The sequence below is a fragment of the Squalius cephalus genome (genome assembly GCF_949319135.1).
Source record: "Squalius cephalus genome assembly, chromosome: 14".
Lineage (NCBI taxonomy): Eukaryota > Metazoa > Chordata > Actinopteri > Cypriniformes > Leuciscidae > Squalius > Squalius cephalus.
The window spans coordinates 22,019,847-22,041,909 of NC_137135.1; the positions used below are offsets into that span (position 1 = coordinate 22,019,847).

At 35.5% G+C, this 22,063-nt stretch overlaps 1 protein-coding gene across 4 annotated transcripts in view; it reads left to right on the top strand.

Moving 5' to 3' along the window:
- Window positions 1-5,419: 5,419 nt before the first annotated feature.
- Window positions 5,420-22,063, top strand: part of gria2b (glutamate receptor, ionotropic, AMPA 2b) — a 30,520-nt gene continuing 13,876 nt past the window's right edge. For 2 of the 4 annotated variants that reach the window (XM_079892823.1, XM_079892824.1), the window contains exons 1-3: window positions 5,420-5,702; window positions 5,800-5,940; window positions 19,786-20,025. In XM_079892823.1, the coding sequence (XP_079748949.1) occupies window positions 5,618-5,702; window positions 5,800-5,940; window positions 19,786-20,025 (466 nt within the window). In that variant the 5' untranslated portion in view covers window positions 5,420-5,617. The remainder of the gene's footprint in view (window positions 5,703-5,799; window positions 5,941-19,785; window positions 20,026-22,063) is intronic. The other 2 variants (XM_079892825.1, XM_079892826.1) reach the window with 1 other exon arrangement.

Consider the following 22,063-nt stretch of genomic DNA (forward strand, 5'->3'; position numbering starts at 1 on the left):
GCACACAGTGTTTATTAAAAGCAGAGTGGTGGTGGAACAACGGGAACCAGATGATGGTTAGAGGATGGTGACTTGTAGAATGATGCTTATTTTTTTTGATATGCGTGCAGAGAAAGGCTTACCAAAACAAAGTTACTGGGTTGTCACTTGTCACTTTTTCTGGGTTGGTAGATGCACCGGGAACCCGATTATAGCGTTTAAACATGGAAAAAGTCCGATTTTCATGATATGTACCCTTTAAGTTTTAGCGTAATGTCACGTTGATCAATACGCCATTTCATGTTGCATTTTTATTGGCTAGTTAGTAGACGTAGGTCCTAGCAGCAAACACACTGCTGCATCAGAAATCGCATACTTTCCTACTGTGTAGCGCATAGTAGGCCAAAAAACAGTATGTGACAAAAGTAGTATATCCAAATTCACAGTACTCATAAAAGAGTAGGCAAATAGTACCCAGATGACCCACTTCGTCCGTCGGGATTCTGAAGTGTGCATACAATGGACACTTTACTATCCCATGAGGCCCCAGGAGAGGATTTATGAATGGCAATAAAGCCATGCACTGATGCTGGTAGGTCACATGATAATGACAGCATAGTAATAGCCTATGTCTTGATTTCATTCATACTACACCCATTCATACTACAACATACTTCATACAGTCGTGAAGTAATTACTTATTCAAAATAAGTTCTTATTCAAGAGAGTATATGATTTTGGGACGCAGCACTTTGAGATGATCATGCTAAATTTCTGACACTGTCAGAAATTTATTGCAGGCTTTCTTTGGCCGCAAGACCATGACAACGGCCGTCTTTGAACCTCTCTCACTGTATGATGTAGGACCATGCACAGTTTAGGAGCCATGACCACAGAAATCGCTATGATTGGTCATCTTAATTTCATCTGGGACAGCCAAAAATCGTACAATGTGCAACAGGCATAGGTTCTACAGTATATGAAGTGCCTGACAGGACCCATTAAGGTTCTACAGTATATAGAACTATTTCCTCTAAGAGTGTATAGTTACATATCTTTAGCTGATGTTAATATGGCTGAAGTCATTAGGTATTTATGATAAACTGGCAATATTTCATTCAAAGGTTTTTCTGTAAATCAGAATGGGTGGCACTGGAAAAATTGTATTTGAAGCAATGTTCCCAATGCAGAATTTTACAGTGTCATTGTTTCTTATCCACGCATGAGTGAATTCAGAGTGGTCAAATTTTATCATGAGCTGAGACTGATGATAAGGTTTGATATGGAGTTTGTGCGCACAATATATAGTGTGTGCATAAATTTGGTCTTGGTGTTTGAAACGGCTGCCATCTTTCAAATGGGGGCATGACAGAACTGGATAGGGCAGGAATGAGACGGAATAATGTGTGGAGGAAATGGATGATGAGAGCTCATTTTTTCTCCCTCTTTTTGTCTTTTTCATTCTCCATCTCTTCCTCTAAACCCCAATTCACTGTCGCTCTCTTTCTGACCAGTATGGCTGCATGTTGCATGGGTGACACTGCTGATTATGGCCTCAATGTCATGTCACCATGGATTAGAGCAGCTGCAGTCTGCAGCACACATATATGGGGGGAGGTCCATATGCTTAAATATTACCAAATGCTTGTGTCAAATTACACAAAAAGTTGTGCTGCTTAATATTTTTTTATAACCTGTGATACTTTTTTTCAGGATTCTTTGATGAATAAAAAGTCTAAAAAGAACAGCATTTATTTTAAAAAGAATAACAACTTTTTCTTTCTTTTTTTGAAAGAAATTAATACTTTTTTTCAGTAAAGGATGTTTTAAATTGATAAAAAGTGATAGTAAAGATTTATATTGTTTGAAGACCGGAGTAATGGCTGATGAAAATTCAGCTTTGCATTACAGAAATAAATTATTTTTTAAAGTATATTAAAATAGAAAACCATTATTTTAATTTGTAATAATATTTTTCTAATATTACTAATATTAATATTACCGTTTTTTTTTTTTATTTGTTTTTTTTTATCAAATAAATGCCGGCTTGATGAGCATTAGAGACTTATTTCAAAAACATGAATTGAAACATGAAAAAATAAGAATGTTTCCAAACTTTTGACTGGTACTATATATATATATATATATATATATATATATATATTGTACCAGTTGTATAACACTTGTGTGTGTGTGTGTGTGTGTGTGTGTGTGTGTGTGTGTGTGTGTGTGTGTGTGTGTGTGTGTGTGTGTTACAAAAGATTTATATTTCAAATAAATCCTGTTCTTTTGAACTTTCTATTCATCAAAGAATCCTGATTTCTTTTTAAAATAATAACCATTGGAGTTTGATAAGATTTAAGCAAACTGTCCAATATCATGTTCAATGTATGTCTTGTGTAAAATTTTCTAAAGCAAAGCCAGAAAGACAAACACATTAGCCTGTGATATAGCTTGGCTAAATCATGCTATATCATGTGAACTTCTGTCAGTGTGTCACACTTAGGTCCATGCCATGCGAAATGGCCATTAGTCCTGCAGCCAATCTCCTTGCCCACTGCATGACCTTTCTACTCATATATGGGTAGATTCACGGTGGCTTATCCAAGAGGAGAAGAGAGGATAGAGCAGTAATGTGTTAATGTGAGGACGACCCACTTGATAAACAGCCATGAGCATGAAAAAGGACATTGAAGACTGCTAGAAGACACAGAGAGAGAAAGTGAGAGCATGAATGTGTCATGCACAACAACATATACTAAAGCTTAAATGGATCAAATTATAGTTTAGACTAAGTTTTTGCTTGTCATTCATAATTCTACAAAGACATATATTGGGCAAACATGGTATAGTTTGTGTGGCTTGATGACTAAATAGCATTGTTTACAGAGATTCAGCATGTTATATTAAACTGTCTTTCAGTTCAGACATAAGATCTTCCAGGGAATTTTAGCCATACTGATTGAAGTTAAAATATGCTTGTGGTTAGAAGTTACTGTACCTGAGCCTGGATGATTAAATGTGGTTAAAAGCCCCCTCTTGGGTTATGGTTATCCTCACCTTTCTTTAGATAAACACATTGTCCTTTTTTCATCATGAAATATTTAATTTTCCATTTATCACTTGAGTGAGCTCCGTTTTTATATTTGCAATTTAACTCTGGAAGACCTTGCAGCCTGGGATCTTGTTTTAGCAACTCATGCAGTATGGAGCTTGGGCCGAGGGGAATGAAACTGGGACATGGAAGTTGGGGAGCTGTAAGAGATGATGATTAAGGTGTTGCTTGTGGTCTGTGCTAAAAGGAGGTGGAGGCAAACAGAACAGTTTCCAAAATCCAATCAGATATCTGTGAGCAGTATTAGTAGATTCATTGCCATTATATATTCAGCAATGAAAGCAGTCAGGGGTTTAGTGTGCTGTGATGTACACTGCAAAACTATGGCACAAAGAGTTGTAGTACAGAGGTACAAACTATACCTAGGGTTATTGGTTGGGACAGGTGTAATAAACATCATGCAAATGATCCACACACATATATATACACATATGAGTGCACAAATAGTGTGAAAAAAATGACTGGTCTCACAGGAGGTTCAAAGCTGTGCAATGCAAAATACTTTGTTTCATCACAGACATGGACATCCAGAGAAATAACGAAGTGTGGCTATATGTTCGGCTCATCAAATCAGGTCACTTTTCATGTCATTTGTTTTGAGGAGGTGAGAGGGACCTGTCCATGGTCCTGAATGCAATGCAACTTCTATACATCAGAGATTTGGCTGAAATCTAGGAAGTCCAGTATTCTAGAACAGGATATATAGCGAGTGGGGTGAATGGTGGGAATGACTCAAGGGCACACAGATCCAATTTCTAATTTTATGGGGCTCACAATAAATTCCAATTTTATTTTGAAAACGTAAGAGGCCCAGAATGCCTAGATACAGCCCTCTTTACATACACTGCAGTACTTCCATGGAGATATTCTCTATATTTAGCCTATATGGATGGTAAAATAAAATCTGTCTCATTTAGCACTTTTTGTATGACTATAAAATATTCATTCATTTATGATCGCCTGTTCTCATTGAGTGAGTCATCACATTTTAAAAGGGGAAATGGACCAGAATATCTATCAGCCAAGTCCATTTTCAAATGGATACATTAAAATAACTAACCTCTTTCTTTCTTTCTTTCTTTCTTTCTTTCTTTCTTTCTTTCTTTCTTTCTTTCTTTTATATATTTGTTGAATAAAAAGTGGTTTATATGCCCAGAGTTCGTAAAAAAATTAAATAAATAAAATGCTGAAATTATTGACAATAAAAAATGTATGGGGTATGTAGCTTGGCATTCTCTTATTATTATTTATTTGAAGCAATTTTGTTTAAAAATCTTATTAATATTTGAAAAACAAAAAAACAAAACAAAAACCAAATCAAAGTCAGTGGCTGCTTCCGAAATTGCATAATGTTCCTACTAAATAGTAGGCGAAAAACAGTATGTGACAAAAGAAGTATGTCTGAATTCACAGTAGCCTACTCATAAAAGTGTAGGCAAATAGTACCCGGATGACCTACTACTTCCGGTGAGATTCTGAAGTGTGCATCCGATGGACACTTTATATTATCCCATGAGTCCACGGGAGAGGATTTGTGAATGGCAGTGAAGCGACGCAACGGACGCTGATAGGTCACATGATAATGACAACATGGCGCATGTAGTATGTCTGGATTACATTCATAACGTACTTTGTTAGCGGTCATTAAGTAATTACTTAGCCTATTCAAAGTAAGTAGGCTACCTACTTAAGAGAGTATGCAATTCTGGATTGCCAGTTTGGTGTAACCAACATGGTGGAAGCCACTGTATTGTCATGTGACTACATAAGACAAAACAGAAAAGACCCATTTAGACCCGATCCTGTCAAGATCACATTTTACCTTCTTTTGAAAAAACACAAACTTCATGACTCAGTGATTACTTTAAAATATGTTTGAAAACTTTAGTTGAGAGATGTGGGAAAAAAAGATGTGTTCAAGGCTTATTCAAAACTGTATTCAAGGTGCAAGGACAGTATTTTAGTATTTTTACATGATGGTTAGCACCACCACTCGATATTTTTAGAGTCGGTAATTCAAATAGTGTTTAAAAAATATTTTAAAGGTTTTTCAAAAATGTATGAAAGCAAAATGAACTAAAAAAAAAAGAACTTGGCACGTGTGTTTTAAACTAGTTTATATATATCTAAAGTTACCGCTGACCCGTGTTTCGTTATCATTCGTCACCAGTTACCGTGAATGCAGCGTTCTGTATGTTTGTGAAGATAAAATCAACTCATAGGAAGGCGCGCGAATAGGAGCAGGAGGGAGAGAGTGGGGAGAGAGAGAGAGAGAGAGAGAGAGAGAGAGAGAGAGAGAGAGAGAGAGAGAGAGAGAGAGAGAGAGAGAGAGAGAGAGAGAGAAATCTGCATTATTCTTCCAGAAGCGGGACTGAGGCAGGAGTCCGCGATAGAGGAACCACCTGCAGGCAGCAGCCGCTCTCATTCTCCAGCAACGCCTCAATATGTTACGGATTTGATTGAACACTGTGTAAACGACAAATACTTCCTTCATACAGTGGGTGAACACACACTGGCGTGGAGATGCAACAGTTAAAGAATTTATCGATTTGTCTCATTTCCCTTTTATGTGGGTTGTCAACTGGAGGCTCTCCAAGTGTTCAAATTGGTACGTTTAATATGGGCGATATTTGTGTTAAATCAGCGTTTTTAATTCGTGTGAACGGTATGATTATTTTCAGCATATTGTGGTGTGTGTCGTGCAGGGGGCTTGTTTCCGAGGGGAGCTGATCAGGAATACAGCGCGTTTCGGATCGGAATGGTTCAGTTCGGAACGGCTGAATTTAGACTGACGCCTCACATCGACAATCTGGAAGTAGCTAACAGTTTCGCTGTAACTAACTGCTGTAAGTTATGTCTTGTTCTTTTATATATATATATAGATACATGTGATTGCATAGTTTTTACAGCTGTTCGTTTTTCTACATTTCGTCAGTGTTAATGGATAGTTTGTTTGCATGCTGAAGTTTCAGTGTGGCTATTGGTAGGAATTTGTGTATAGCAGGATGTGAAGTTGGTTTCCACAGTAACGGAGATGAGCACGAGCTCACATCATCAGAAGCAGCTTAACCATTCTATTGTCTTCGGTAAAGAAAACGCTATACATAAATAGCCTACTACATTTTTTGTTACTAGAACCAAGCTTTTTTGACGTTATCACGAATATCTTTTTACATGTATAAAAATTACATGAAAAAAAAAAAAAAGGCTATATGATATGTATTTAGGTTGTCGCATTTGGCCCGGATTTGAACAATTTCACAATTTTGAACCGGATTACGACTTTTCACCTTTGGCCTTTTTAAAAAAAAAAATTTTTTTTTTTAATTTTTAGATTGAACCACTCACACACTTTTCTCTTTATAAGTTTGGGTCCCAGTGGCATTTTTCTAAACATCTGTAATGGTTGTTTTGCATAAGCAGGGAGGAATGGATTTGTTAAGACAGATGTTCAAATTTGGCCCATATTGACTGCTCCAATCATATATTTGTTAAAAATTGCATGAGTTATTATGAAATGCAAAAGTGATTATTTGATTCATTACATTTTGTACACATTTTGCACAAGTTATGTTCCAATGATCTTTAACAATTATTGAAATATTAGATTGAGTTATTCAATGAACATTCAATATTATATATATATATATATATATATATATATATATATATATATACATATAGTGTCTTAGGATAATATAAAGATTAATGTCGCAGAAAGCATAGGCTACAAGAGTGTCTATTTATCTGAATAAATTACCCGCTTAACTCAGGAGATTTATAATGCAGACGAAATGTATATCGTTAAATATCCAGACATTTGAAACTATAATTTTTGTGGTCTATCAGAATCACAAGGCTAGAAAATGTTGTACGGTTGATTTGCATTCACATAATTGCTGTTGGTAGCCTGTTGAGCTACAAATGGTCAAAAGAGTAGAAAGAAGACATTTTCAATGTATGAGAAACCTATCTTACATTTACTGACCATCACTGCATTAGATTTAATCAGTAAAGAACTTTATGAGATGATCATGAATAAATGAAGCCTTTATTAAGTGGATCACTTATATTCAAGGATTTCATTAAGTATTCAGTGGGCTGTTGCTAAGCAATATTTCGAAAATGATTCTTGTTGAAGTCTCTTCAAGAGGTTCAGTTACATTTTTTTCAATTATTTTTCCCTCAAAAAGACTACATATCTAAATCATTTGCAGAACTTTCTCATTACAACCTTATGAGAACATTCTATTTGATGTTTTAGTTTCCTATTCAATACAGATGCATTTTTAGAATTAGTATTCTTTGATATTGTTAATAATGATAGTGTAGCACTTCATTTGTTGTGCTTATTCTTGAAAAACGTACTTTAGCACTGAATTTCTTCCCCAAGATGAGTGTTATGTGTTAATATTTGGTCTGTCAGGCGTCGTTCATTTTATTTCTCAAACATAAAAACCCCTAGATGGCACTATGCATTTACAGGCACTGCTTTATCGTTTTCAATCTTTCCCATACAGTTTAGTTTGTCTTTTTAAAAGCAGCTAGTGTCCATCAGTCGTATTTAATCTGGACCACACTAAATGTCATTTACACTTGCTTTACTTAAAATGAATAATTTGAAGAACACAACCGATGATATGATTCATAATGCAACACTGCTTTTTGGTCTCTGGTATATGGAAGACTTCATGGGTCTTGTTGGTTTGAAAAACATTTACTCTCTAAACCTGACATTTGCTCTGTGTTGTTGGTTAGGCATGAGTCAGTTACAGTCATTCTTGTTACTGAAGTATGACAACTCGAGAACAAATACTGTGAATAGCCCAGTGTTAAATGGCTGTTCTAATGAGAAAAACTTCAAGATATGCTACTTTGGTATGAAATGCAACTAATGAGACTCTTCTCCTTTGAAGCTATATAGCTTTTGGCAAGATGCTGTGTATTATTATATTAGCACTTATCCTCAGATGTGAATCAACCCACATACTATATAACCCGAAAGGCATTGATGGCACTCTTACTATCATGTAAATATGGTTGTTTGCCACATCCCAACTTCAAATTGATTCAAATTGACCACTCAGAAATATGTTTTCAGTATGTGTTAGAGTGACATATTTTCTATTGCTTTACAAGAAAAAACTCGTAGGTTAAGAGTTAACTGCAACGATCATGTTATGTTCTGATTTGACCATGATTGCTTGCTCACTTCACTGAACAAACTAAAAAATTCTAAATAGGAATGGACTAGACTGAATGATAAAACACCCCATCTTTAAACATAAAAGCTTTACGTTTGCGCAGGGCCTCCCAATCTAATTTAGTGGATTTATGATTCATATTTAAATGCATATATTTGAGTCAAGTAAGCAGATGTGCTGGTCAGCTTTCCTTAGCCCTTCCATCTATCTGGGAGATATATCTGGAGCACGTTTGCTGACATCGCACAAAATACAACACAGATTAGTTGTAGATAAATACATTTAAAGAGTCTGCTGCTCCTTGACATTTCTTGAAGATTAATTGTCAAATTAATTGGATGGAAACTGTATCAGCAACATAAAATACTCGTAATCAGATTACAGTTACTTTTTATGGATCACATGTTATTCTCACAATGGCAGTAAATTATTTATAATACATTGTTTCTACTTTGGAACTACTTTTTTTTTTAATCGTATATAAGCCTGCTATATGTTCAGAATATCTTCTGGGTTTGTTGAATTAAACACACAGACCAGCAACGAGCCATGTGCCATTTCACTGAAAACTGAGCATTTGATCACTGGATTTACAGAAATCATTTCACTTTTAAGAAGTATTTACTCAGCATTGCATTTGCAACACTGCATATCCAATCAACTCTTGACAAACACAATAAGTATTATTTTAATTATGCTTCAGTGAGTCATTTAACTACAGTATGTATTACTGTCTTTGGAGGCTTTTGTCTTTCAAACACATTAAAATGTACAAATTCACGTCATTTTATATTTAAATGCAACATAAGGATTCCCAACTTTTTTAGTCAGCTGAAACTCCTTTGACCTAATATATTTACTCCCTAAAATTTTTAGTTTATAAGTTAGGTCAATAATAAAATTATGACAGTAAGTAAAATAATAAACAATACAATTACGTTCTCTGATGTCGGTTAATGGTCACATTACATGCAGGTCAACTAAATATATATTGCTTTTTTAGTAAATGTTTTATTTTGATTGTTTTCATTTTAACATTTAGCTTTACAATAAACTCACGAACCCCTTGCAGTTCCATCATGAACCCCATAATATTTAATGCGCTTCATGTTGTTGATAACAAAGAATGGAACATATTTTCTTTCTCTTTGTATCAGTATGATACTTATCCTATTCAAATCAATGTGATAATCGAGTTTAGTATTCTAAAAGTAATCAAAAAGTTGTCAGATTGTATTACCTTAAATGTGTAATGTAATGGATTAATAGTAGCCTGGCAAGCCAGACCTACATCAAGATGTTTAGTCTGGCAACTCACCATAGACACGGCTCAATCCGAGGGGCGGGATAAACGGCTGTCTTTCAAATTCCCTCTGCACGCAATAGGACAGCGCTTCAACCAACCAGAGCGTTTTCCCAACAGCGGAGCTAGATGATAGATTCAACTTTTACCATATCTGGCCGGCAAAACTACGAACACATCTTCCTTTTTTTAAGAATGACTGAAGTGCTGTTCTATGCTCTTTTTTCAAAGAAAAACTTAACTCCAAGTCCTCCAGAGTCGCGGCCAAAGTCGATTCGAAAGATGTTCGCCAGCAGCAGCAGCTCTTCTTTGTTTTCAAGTAGCAGGGAACCGTCGCAACTCTGTCGTCATTATGTTAAGCCCGCCCCGCCTACTCTATACACGACGTGATTGGCCTGACCCAATTTAGGTTTTTGCAGCTCAAAAGTCAATGGAGAGTTGCTAGACTGCCCATGGCTGCAAAATACATTTTGCTGCCGCTAGGGTGCGTCTAGATTTCTAGGCTAGATTAATAGAGTTTTTGTCATGTAATTTGGAATCAGTAACGGACTACAATGTGTAAATAATCTAGCCAGCACTGATTGTACAAATTGGTAAATGTGTGTTATGTATTCAACTTACACAAATTTATCCTAATAAAAATATATATTCTGAGCTTAGATAGCAAAATATTTACTCAGACTAATCTATGTGAAATCAATTTTGTACGTGCCATGACTCCTGTTTTCAGAGTACTTTCACAGGACATTCATTCGCATGTAAGCGGACAAAATTCCACTTGGGAGCACTGATTGATATCAAGTGTGGTTTTGTCCCTGGTTTTGGAAGCACTTCCAGTGCTGGATCTTGTTCAGTGCATTTGTGCTTCACTAAATGTTGTAAACACCCCAGATACCAAATCAGTAGTCTTAAATAGCGAGGACCCTATTCCCTTCCACATCATTCAGTCTGGTTTGGGATTGTGAAGTCTATTAACCGTGGGAAATAAATTACGTGATCATGATCAATAGCTGCGTGTGTTTCAATCCTTGTCTCTTGTCAGTACATACATAAGTCGTTCGACTATCCTCTGCTAACTGGGTGATTCGATCCCTTTTCAATTAAAAAGACCTGCTGTTTTTTCCTACCTGACACAGCAGGGTTCTCAGGACTGCTCGCTCTGATCCGGCTGTCACACAGCAGCCTGGGAAAGGCTTTAGTGCTGCACTGCTGAGAAAAAAAGAAGCACGGAACAGAAAAAAGCATTAGAAACTGTGAATGATTTGAAGTCAGGGTCCAAAATAACTTTATGCCACATCTGCCCATGCCGAACGAATTGAGGCCGTTTACTAGTCATAAATATTTCTTACTGCCCATGAAACTATATTTAGCATATTTTGTCTTACTAAAATACATATTTTAGTCCTTGTGACAGACTCTGTCTCTTGGTAAAACTGCACTTGACACATTAAGACTCATTGCGATTTTTTCATGTTTTTCTCAGGTTTTCTCATGTTTCCATTTTGGTGGCTTAATGCATGAAATAATCCACATTAGTATTGTCGCAAGAAGTTCTGGAGAAAAAAAAAAAAAACTTTAGGCTCAGCTAAACTTCATCTTTTCCACCAAGGTAAAAGCGACAGATTTTTTTTTTTCTTTAGTAGATGGTTTGACTTGAATTGCTCAGATAATTTACATCAACAAGGGTCAAATGATCATTGTTTTAGGCCTACTTCATTTAAAACCAGGTAATCCAAGAAAGAAAGATGAAATTTACTTATGGCAATTATGTTGGGAAGGTGTCTTGTCTTCAGTGAAGTGCAGTTCTTTCATCCCCCACCCCGCACAGGGATGACCCCCGTCTATTAAAAGCCCTTTTTTCCCCTGGCTGCAGCCACATAACAGAAATGGGCTGCATAAATTATCTGACAGTTCGATTTCCACTTCTTCTCATACAGAGGGAAACAGTAACTGTGTGACATTCAATAAGAGCTTTTAAGACTGAGCCATGTGAGACAGCTTTTCATATTTCTGCGTAAGTCCAGTACATCATCTCATCATGACAAATAAGTGAGAGTCAGAACTGGTCAACATCTTAATTTGGCCTATTTTAGTAGTCTGTGCTCCATTCAGCTATGGCCAGAGGTGGTTCACACCTGCGATCCATGTTTAAAAATGGATAAAATGGTTAATAGCTTTGAACTAGAGCTGCACTATTCTGAATAAATTGAGAATCACTATTTCTTTCTTCCATTAGAAATTGTGATTCTCATGATTCTGGATTCTGGATTCTTTTTTTATTTCAGTGATTTACAAAACCTGAAAATTAGGCTTATAAAGAAAAACCTTGCAATATCCAGGCTTCTGAGGTTCCGAATAAAATGTTTCAATCTATTTTTAAAAATGTATTGAATCAGTTTAATAAATGATCCAGTGACTCACTATAGGCAGTCATTTGTTTGTTCCTGAATGAATCAGTGTTTTTGAACGACTTGATTTAATGAATGATTCATTAATGAATGATTGGTGGCTACAGAGAAATCTCTAACGTTAATTTTTGGTCATGACTTGTCTTGAAAAACTAATACAATTCGACAGCTGTCGTAATAGAAGTCACACTAAAGGACTGTGAGTCAAATCTTCTGACTCTGCCAGAATTTCATCTGAGGTCAAATTTGATCGCAGCGGTCATTAATCGGCTGTCAAACTAATGTCAAACTAATGATCAAAGACCTCAGATTTTAGCCTAGGATCAGAGAAATCTTTTAGGATTTGCTAAATTGGTCTCAGACAGGCAAATCGTGGCCAAAATGTACAGTGTGCAACTGGCTTAAATCATTGTCATTTGAGTTGAATCAAGATCACAGTCTTTTTAACGATTAATTGTGCAGTTCTACTTTCACCTGAGATGTATGTGCAATGCCATAAAAAAACATGGAAAAACAATGGCACAATTTGGGATTGTTACAGGTTAAAAAAAATACATTGAAGGCACCTGAGCTTAGGTTTCATAAGGCACATTCAATAACCTAATAAACAAACAATTATAACAAAAATAAAATGAATAAATAAAACATACTTTCCAGACAAAAACTAATTTCTGAGATAATCCTAAAACTTGAAATGTGCATATTTTATGGACATTCTTGGGTACTTTTCACAGGAAACGAAGGGACTTCCAACTAGTATCCCTCACAGCCTGTGCTCCAGACTGTGCCATTGTTTCCATAGTGATGAGCTTCCCCGTTAGAGGAAGACTTTTCTAACACCCTGTGGTTTATCTGTTCCTAAGCTTGTACACTTGCCACTGAGAACTCCCTCAATGAGTGTGTGTGTGTGTGTGTTTGTATGTGTGGGTGGAATATGATTTGTCCTGCCAGAGTGTGAAATCAACTTCAACACACACACACACACACACACAGGAAAGATAAACGCTCTATTCGACGGTCACCATGGAGATGCTGGGTTCTTTTTAAAGGGTTGCATTTACATAATGGAAATTGCATCTATCGCTGTCGCCCTGCTGTAATCCATATAAAGTGTTCATGACTGAAATTAAGCATGACTAATCATGGTTTCTCTCAGTTAGTTGTTACAGTGTGCATGTTTGATCAGGAATTCTCAGAAGTGAATTCAGAACAGTGTCTGAAAGTCTGCAAGCTGTGCCGGTATTCATGCGGACTGCATTATAATAAATTCCGCCAAAGTGCTTTCGCTTTTCCCAATATACACAGACAATTACACTGTTTATAAAAGCTCAAGGAATAATTGATGGCAATATGACAAATTAATACAACTATTATAAAAGCACTATTATTAAAAACAAACTGATTATTGAGCATGAGTGTCTTTTGTGCACAGCTCATTTATATTAGTACTTGAGTCCTTGTGTTAAAATGATTTTCACACTGCTAGGTGTGTTCTAAAACAAAATGATAATCTTACTCGATTCATGTTTTATCTGTCTATTCCCTTAATCATTCTTCAAGTTTATTTCACAGCCTTTGAAACATTCAGCTTTCCCTCTCACACCATTGAATGTCTGGCGGTTGCTGTTTCTATGGCAACGGCACGTCAATAATGAGCAAACATCAAGTCTCATGTGTTTATTACACTGGACTCCGACTCGGAACGACTTACAGAAGCTTATTAGATGCTGTGACACACCAGTGCACTGCACTCTCTTCATCCAGCCATTTGCAGAATTTCCAAATACGCACCTGCTCTGCATTCAGGCTTATTTATTTGTGCTTGAATTCACTGATCGTGCCCCTAAAATCAGCTAAAAACCTAAAGCTCTTCAAAATTGTTTTTGTTTGTTGAAATAAAGCTGAAATAAAATACAAATTTGAAATGTAAAAAAACTTAATCGGAAATGAGAAATGTTTTCTAACTGAAATAAAATATGTTTAAGTTAAAGAACTAAAATTATAAAACTAAAGTAAAAATAAATGAAAGCTACAGTAAATAGAAATTGATTAAAAAAATCAACTAAAAATGAAAACTGAAAATATAAAAATAAAAGCTAATTAAAAGTATTATTAAATACTGTATATAAATAATACTAAAATAATGCTGGTTTACAAATTTTTTATAAATAATTGAATACAAATTGAACCATTATCAAGCAGTACAACATTTAAATTGACTTTTTGCTTTTATATTACTGGATAATTGATCCAAAAGAGTTGTTTTTCTCATAAAGAAGAGAATATAATTTAAGAATACAGAACATTGTCTTTCCGGCCATGTTAAATGGGGTACTACATTAATATTTTATAACCTTTTAAAGTTTAATAAAAACAAAATGATTTCCACCAAAAAAATTTTTTTTTTTAAATGGTCCCAAGAAGTCTATTAAAGGTGATGTGTGTAATTTTTGAACCACTTGTTTCACCAAATGGAAGTGGGGAAAAATGGAGAGAGAAGACTTTTTAATGAGGTTTCATGAAAACTCCCCCGTCTGCCATTGGCTGAATACAGAGTTAGCCCCGCCCCAAACTCACATCATTGGTTAAGCTAGTGTTGCTGTGTCAGACTGGTATAATATTTTTCCCTAATTTTTTTATGAGATAGGTGAAAATAATTTAGCATCAAAACAATCACATGCATTACTGAAGCATAATTTGTTCATTTCATAGAGAGCATTATATTTTGAACCAGAAAGTCACTCCATTTCCAGATGCCTTGATTATGTGTTGAAATCTACTTTATTTGAACTTTTGCCCTATGTGTTTAAAATCAGATCATTTAGGTCAGGTCTCAAAGGTTAGTTTTTTGTCTGGTTTACACCCCCCTGTCTTTTTAGCATGTTTCTATCCGGTCTCTGTAAACAAGAGGGTTGCTGGGGACTGAGGCTCTCTGTGTTTCCATGGAGCAGCTGCAGGAAGAGACTGTGAGAACCACATCCATCCCACAATGCTCCTCTTAAACCAATGGCAGGAATGTGTCCACTCAGACATGTCTGCTCAGATAAACTTGCTTTTATACACAGAGACACATACGGACTTAAACACACACAGGACCAGACCGTTACAGTCAGAGCCTATTAAACCTGACCAAAACCAGCCATTTCAGCATTCACATCCTTAGCACATCATATATGAAAAGTGACAGAGTAATGTACTGTCAACCGTAAAAAGAGAACAGCAATTCTGTTTGCTAACAGCACAAACCCTATGAAACGCTTTGGCAAGCAGCGATAAGGTGCCATATGCAATATATTGCAATGTCAAACACATAAGAGGAGGAGGAACAGTAGAAATTATCATGTTAAAAAATCAATGTTTAATTAGACTTACTGTGCACGCTCTCAGTCAATATAAACAAACAAATAAGAAAATGAGTAAACAACAAATTAGAAATTATAATGAGGACTTAAGGGGAAGTTGATTGCTCTTGTGTGGCACCTATAAAGTTTATGTGTAAATAAGTTATTAGGGCATATGAGTGTAATATATTGCATATTGTGCTAATTTTCGCTCCAGTTAATATAGTTATTTCATCAAAAGGTGACTGACACATAACATGGAGGCTGGAAAATGATGTGCCGTGGACTCAATACGTGTACTAGAAATGCGCTTAGTTAGCTTACAAGTCCATCAAGCAACACGTTTTGCAGGGAACTTGATCGCAGGTCCCGGAAATGGAAGCCCTATAGAACAGAATGTGTCAGACACAAGAAAATAAGGCCAACTAATGAGGACAGCTAAATATACCACTTCAGGCATTCTGCTCTCTCTCTCTCTCTCTCTCTCTCTCTCTCTCTCTCTCTCTCTCTCTCTCTCTCTCTCTCTCTCTCTCTCTCTCTCTCTCTCTCTCTCTCTCTCTCTCTCTCTCTCTCTCTCTCTCTCTCTCTCTCTCTCTCTCTCTCTCTCTCTCTCTCTCTCTCTCTCTCTCTCTCTCTCTCTCTCTCTGAAGGTTACCTTGCTTTCATTACACGAGGACACATTTAATATCAGTTTTATGGTCATGCCCAGTGAGCCCATATAGAGCTTTATCTGGGGTTTGGACCATCATAATTTTCAAAGAAGACATACTAATTTTTGTGCCCAAGGATAGAGAACAAAAATTCGAAAATTCTGTCGTTGTTTGCTGACCGTCATGTTGTTCTGACCCCATTTGCTGTTGTTATTTTTTATGTGGAAAATGAAAGTAGATTTTTTTTTCTTCCTTTTTTAATAATCATTACGCAACTTGTCATACAGCATAGTGACCAGGGCTGTCATGCTCCAAAAATAAATAATTAAATAAAAAACCGGCAGTAGTAGCTTTTATGGTGCTATTTTAGCAGTGATGTTTATCCTTTTTGCACAAATACTGATAAATCATTTATAATAAATACTGCAATATTCCATATAAAAATAATTGTCAGTTTTGATTTCATGGTGACTTTAAGAGAAGATAGGGTAACACTTTAGTTTAGGGTCAAATTCTCACTATTAACTACCTATTAGCATGCATACTCGTATATTGGCTGTTTATGAGTCATTATAAAGCACATATTAATGCCTAATTCTGCATGACCATATTCCCTTAATCCTATACCCTAACTGTTAATAAGCATTAATTAGGAGTTTATTGAGGCAAAAGTCATAGTTAATAGTAAGAATTGGAACCTAATCTAAAGTGTGACCAAAGATAGAAATTTGCTGTGAGCAAAGTTTAAAGACAGAACTCATACAGATTATACATACAGTAGTACATCCTTTAAGACAGACCAGTCTTTATTGTGTTTCTTCGATTAAATGTAAAAATAATGATGACTAGAAATGAAATAAATAAGCAGAGCTTTGAAGCATTAGCTATTAACAGCATGAAGTAATTTATCCACACACTTCACTCATTGGGGGTGTTTCTGTATGCTAATGACTCTGTGCTATTGAAAAGCAGTCATTTGTGACAGTGTCATTAATGACTTCTTGGGTCTCTTATTCGCTCTCTGTATATGGTGGCGGTATTGGTCTTGATTAAAAGACTTTAATAAGATGACATATATCTACTGTTCTTCCACACTTGACTGACTGGGCCATGCAAACATTTAAATGAACTCAAGTCTCAAATTTCTGTTCATTACATAGCACATTATCAGTTAAAATTTAAATCCTAATAATAAAACTTGAAAAAAATAAGGCAACCTACCACATTCAACTTGTTAAGTTTACTCAACTAATTTGCTCCAATTAAAGTCAAACTTGGTTCCATCTAATGAGTAACTAGTAGTCTTTTGAACTGAAATTCTTGTCAAGGTAACTAAAGATTGTTAAGCATTTAGTGATGGAGGGGCTACAATCCTTGTTCTTTCCTCTTCTTTCATTCTGTTTGATTTTCAAAGCTAACTACATTATATGAACTTAAAACAAGAGGAAAAATTTTTACACTGTTAGGCAAATAAACTGCATACAAACTTTGCAGTAAGATACACATATACCTCAACACAACCCAGATCTCAGTGATGATCATCAACAAATGCATATTCAGTAAAAATATGAACTCTGAACCGACAGCTAAATAACTGTAAAAAAAACAGCTGCATTATACATTTCTAGCCAGTAAATGCAAAGCAGTGATCATTTTTAATAATACGTATTACCACATATTATTTTCAAGCTGCGATGCATGCTGGGAACTGGCACAACATTGTTCAACGTAAAATTGTTTGTTCAGATAACTCAATTTGGAAAGCTGGGACAACATTTAGACAAATACTTGAGAATCTAAATAAGGTCAACTAAACAACTTTAATTAGCAACATGTTAAAAGTATTCTTGTTTAGTTCACTCAAGATAATAAACTGACTCATCCTACTAAATAATCATTGTTCAAGCGATGATACAGTGATTCTTTGTTAGAAAAAAAATTGTAAACATTCTGTAAATAGCAAAAGTTCTTAGGAAAAAGTGCAAGGTAGGACATCGCTGATTTTAATGTTGTTTTATACATTTATTATAGAGGGGAAGTTTGAGTAGAGGACCGATATTGAGAAATTCTGGCAAATGTAACATTTCTAATCTCTAATTAGGAAAGAGTAATTACAGAGACATAATAAAGAAGTTTAAGGCTATTACAATCTGTCCTTTACAACTAGAATAATTTCATGTTCCCCTTTAAATTCATACTAGAGACCACAACAGTTCCCCTAAAGGAAGAATCACTCCGCATGTATTGAGGTTGACTGCAAGCAATAATTGGCAGAATTGTAAAAATAAAAATAGTCCTTTTATTTTTATTCAGTAATAGCCTGAGGAAAGGCAATTCAAAAGTGTATCTTTATCTGCACTTGACATCCTTTTTTACCTATTTTGTTATAATACGGCTGGTATTTAGAAAAAAATGCATTCATGGGGTTGATTCATGCTGATTCAACAACCAACCACATACCAGATGACCTGACCTGACCCATCTGATAACCCGACCTCTTCTTGACCCTTTGATCGCTATAGATCAATGGAAAGTTGAAAATGGTTATAGATAAGAAAGTTTTAATGTTCATAAATGGATTCACTAATAGTGCTGAGCAACATACTCATTAAGGACAGGTCTAAGAGCAGCATGATCTGTCACACGCCATGCAGCTTTCATTGTATAAAACATGGAACTGACAGGCAGAAAGGTGTCTTGGGAAATAGCGACAGTCCGAGTTGGGGATGGTACCGAAAAGTGGAGTGGGGGAAGGGACCAAGTAGGGAAAAAATTCAGAGGCTCAGAGCCAGATGGTCATTGATATAGAGGTGGCCCAGTTACAGTATGTTTTACCATCTCATGAACATGAGGACACACTGTACTTTAGTTGTACAGTTTTTTAATCTTGGTGTATTATATGAGGTGAATTATACTCATGCACGGCATCAGTGACAGCAGGACTCTTTGTGCCAGCAACCATTCTTTATTACTGATATCATTGCTCTTGCTCATATACTCCTGAGGCTGACCAGACAATAAGACCAAGAAAAAATTGTTAGTACTACTGTCTCTATTTTTTCATGGCTTTTTAAATATAGGCTACTAATTTAACAATATGATGATCAATCATAATTTGTTCAGCAATTAGACTTAATTACAAGAGTAATTAGAGTTAATTACACTGATTGCAATGCATATTTCATCAATGAATTTGATTATGCCATCCCCCAGTAATAATCTTCACCTTTTGCTTCTCACATCATATTGGAACAATGAAGTTTACAGTGCTCAGATTCTCAAATTCATTTCATCAGCCCATTAGACAACTTTAAAAATGAGTGGCTCCAAATGAAATTTTTTTATCTGTGCTGGGGGCTCTTACAGGTTTTGTTTGCAATAAAATTGTAGATCAGGGGTTTTCATCTTTTTTAGGCCATTCGCCTCTTTGATGAATAATTAAAATAATTTAGTAACACGTAAAAAAAAAAAAAAAAAAAAATGTAATTATTGATGTATAGAGTCATATACCTGAAGATTACATTGCAATGTTTCTTTTATTTTACCATCACTATTATATAGCCTATTTTTTTTTTATTTTTTCTCTTTCGATCAAACAATAATGAGTCACATTGTTGTTGATAAAAGATTAATACAAACTCTTCTCCTATATATATATATTTTTTTTTTTCAAATCACATTTTACATAATTCTTAAAAACTCTTAATTTAATACTTTTTAAATGTTTTACAGATGAGATTTTAGAGTTTGTCTGTCAGATTCTAATTGATTCTCTTTATTTCCAGTCTGTTCTCAGTTCTCAAGGGGAGTTTATGCTATTTTTGGATTTTATGACAAGAAGTCAGTGAACACAATAACGTCGTTCTGCGGGACACTTCACGTCTCCTTCATCACACCAAGCTTTCCCCTGGATGGAAATCAGCAGTTTATCATTCAGATGCGACCAGACATCAAAGGTCCTCTCTTGAGTCTCATTGAGTACTACAAATGGGACAAGTTTGCCTACCTGTACGACAGTGACCGAGGTAAAGCACTGCACTGCATTATTCAATACCATATGAACATGAGATGCGTGGGTTGAAGATAAATAGTGATTTTTAAAATAGATATCAGTAAAGTGTCTTGTTGCGTATGTGTTTTTAGGGAAGTCATTATGGATTATGGCTGTTGTTTTCTGAATAGTCACACATATTTTAAGTATATTAAGGGAGCATAGCCTGTCAAAAGGCATATCTACAATAAAACACAGGCTTGTTTTGCACCTTGAGCAAGAGTGGCAGGATCCTGTGGGCTACAGAATTATTAAAGGTTCATTTTGTGTTTGTTGGACCCACTGGCCTTTGTTTCTCAGCTTTCTATTTGCCTCAAGCATATCTGTCTCTCTCACTCTCCATTTTTTCAGTCTCCCTCTCTGTCTCCCTCATTTTCCTCCCACCCTCCCATTTCTTTGATGGTTGCGGAGGTTGAGAGCTTTGTGGCACAAATGAGAATGGTTGATGTGTCTCTCTAAGGACCGTGGTGTCATACATATCTGTAATGGGGACGTTTTATTAACTGTGAGGTTGCTACTTTCAACTTCCCAGTGATGAAGATCAGTATGTACACAATGTGCCATTTATAATTTATTAATATTAATTATGTATACATAACACAATGCCCACCCCGCAAAAAATCACTTTTGTGTGTGTTTTTGCATGCGTGCATTCGCGACTGTTTGCTTTTGTTGCGGGCTGAATCTGGCTGCATTATTTATTTCAGACCTGTGTGGTTGTGTGTGTGGTAGTAAACGTGTGTCAAGGTGCATATTTCATCACCTGCCATACTAATTAGGTCAATCGACACTGCATTCCCATGGCAACCATTGTGCTGCGTGTGTTATTAATGTGTCAACGTTACAGTGTGAGAGCAGCAGCACTGCGCCTGTGGTCATGATGCATTCCACTGGTGAGATTGTTCTGACATAAATGCAAACTTAACGCCACAACCAGTATTTCACTCCTCCATTTGTGCAAATAATACTGAAGATTGAGGATACATAATATATATATTTTCAAATGATTTGCATGCTTTGGTATGTGAAACACAAGAACATAATTTTCAGAGTTTTTTAGTACGATCAGTACGACATAACACACTTACTCAGACATCACTTTCGGTCGCGTGTAAATGGAATGTACTGAATGATGATTTGTGAGTGAGCCGGATTATAGTGGTACATCTGTGTGTCTGCGACCTTCATTACACTTGTGTTGTTCATAGAGGATTTGTTGACTGATAGTTTGAAAGAAGGTGGCAATGAAAAATAAAGGCTACGAAAGGGCAATAATAACAAATAAAAGCTATATGAAATATGTATTTCTGTATTATTGAAGTTATTTGTATTTTTAAAGGAAAAAAAAAACTTTGGTTTCAAATTATAATCTGCTAATATTAACTTTTTTAGAAGTCTCTTCTGCTCACCAAGGCTGCATTTACCTGATCAAAAATATAGTAAAACATGTAATTTTGTGAAGTATTATTAGAATTTATAATAACTATTTTCTATTTTAATATATTGTAAAATGTAATTTATTCCTGTGATGGCAAGGCTGAATTTTCAGCATCATTACTCCAGACTTCAATGTCACATGATCCTTCAGAAATCATTCTAATGTACTGATTTGATGCTCAATAAACATTATCAGTTGTGCTGCTTGATATTTTTTTCAGATTCTTTAATGAATAAAAAGTTCAAAAGAACAGCGTTTATTTTAAACTGAAATATTTTGTAACATTATTAATACATTTACTGTCACTTGTAATCACTTTTGTCCTTGCTGAATAAAAGTAATACAAGTATTTTATTCTGGAAAATGTGTAACTATCAAACCAAACTGGAATATGAATTTATATTAGACAAAAAAAAAGTGATTTAGCCTTCTCCACCACACACAACTGCATTTTACATTGGCCCGGATAACCTTCAAAGATAGAGGCATGCACACTTCTTGTTGCATTAAATACATTGTGAATGTTTTAGTGAAGAAATGGCTGATGGGTTAATAAAGAGTTTATTCAAGCCCG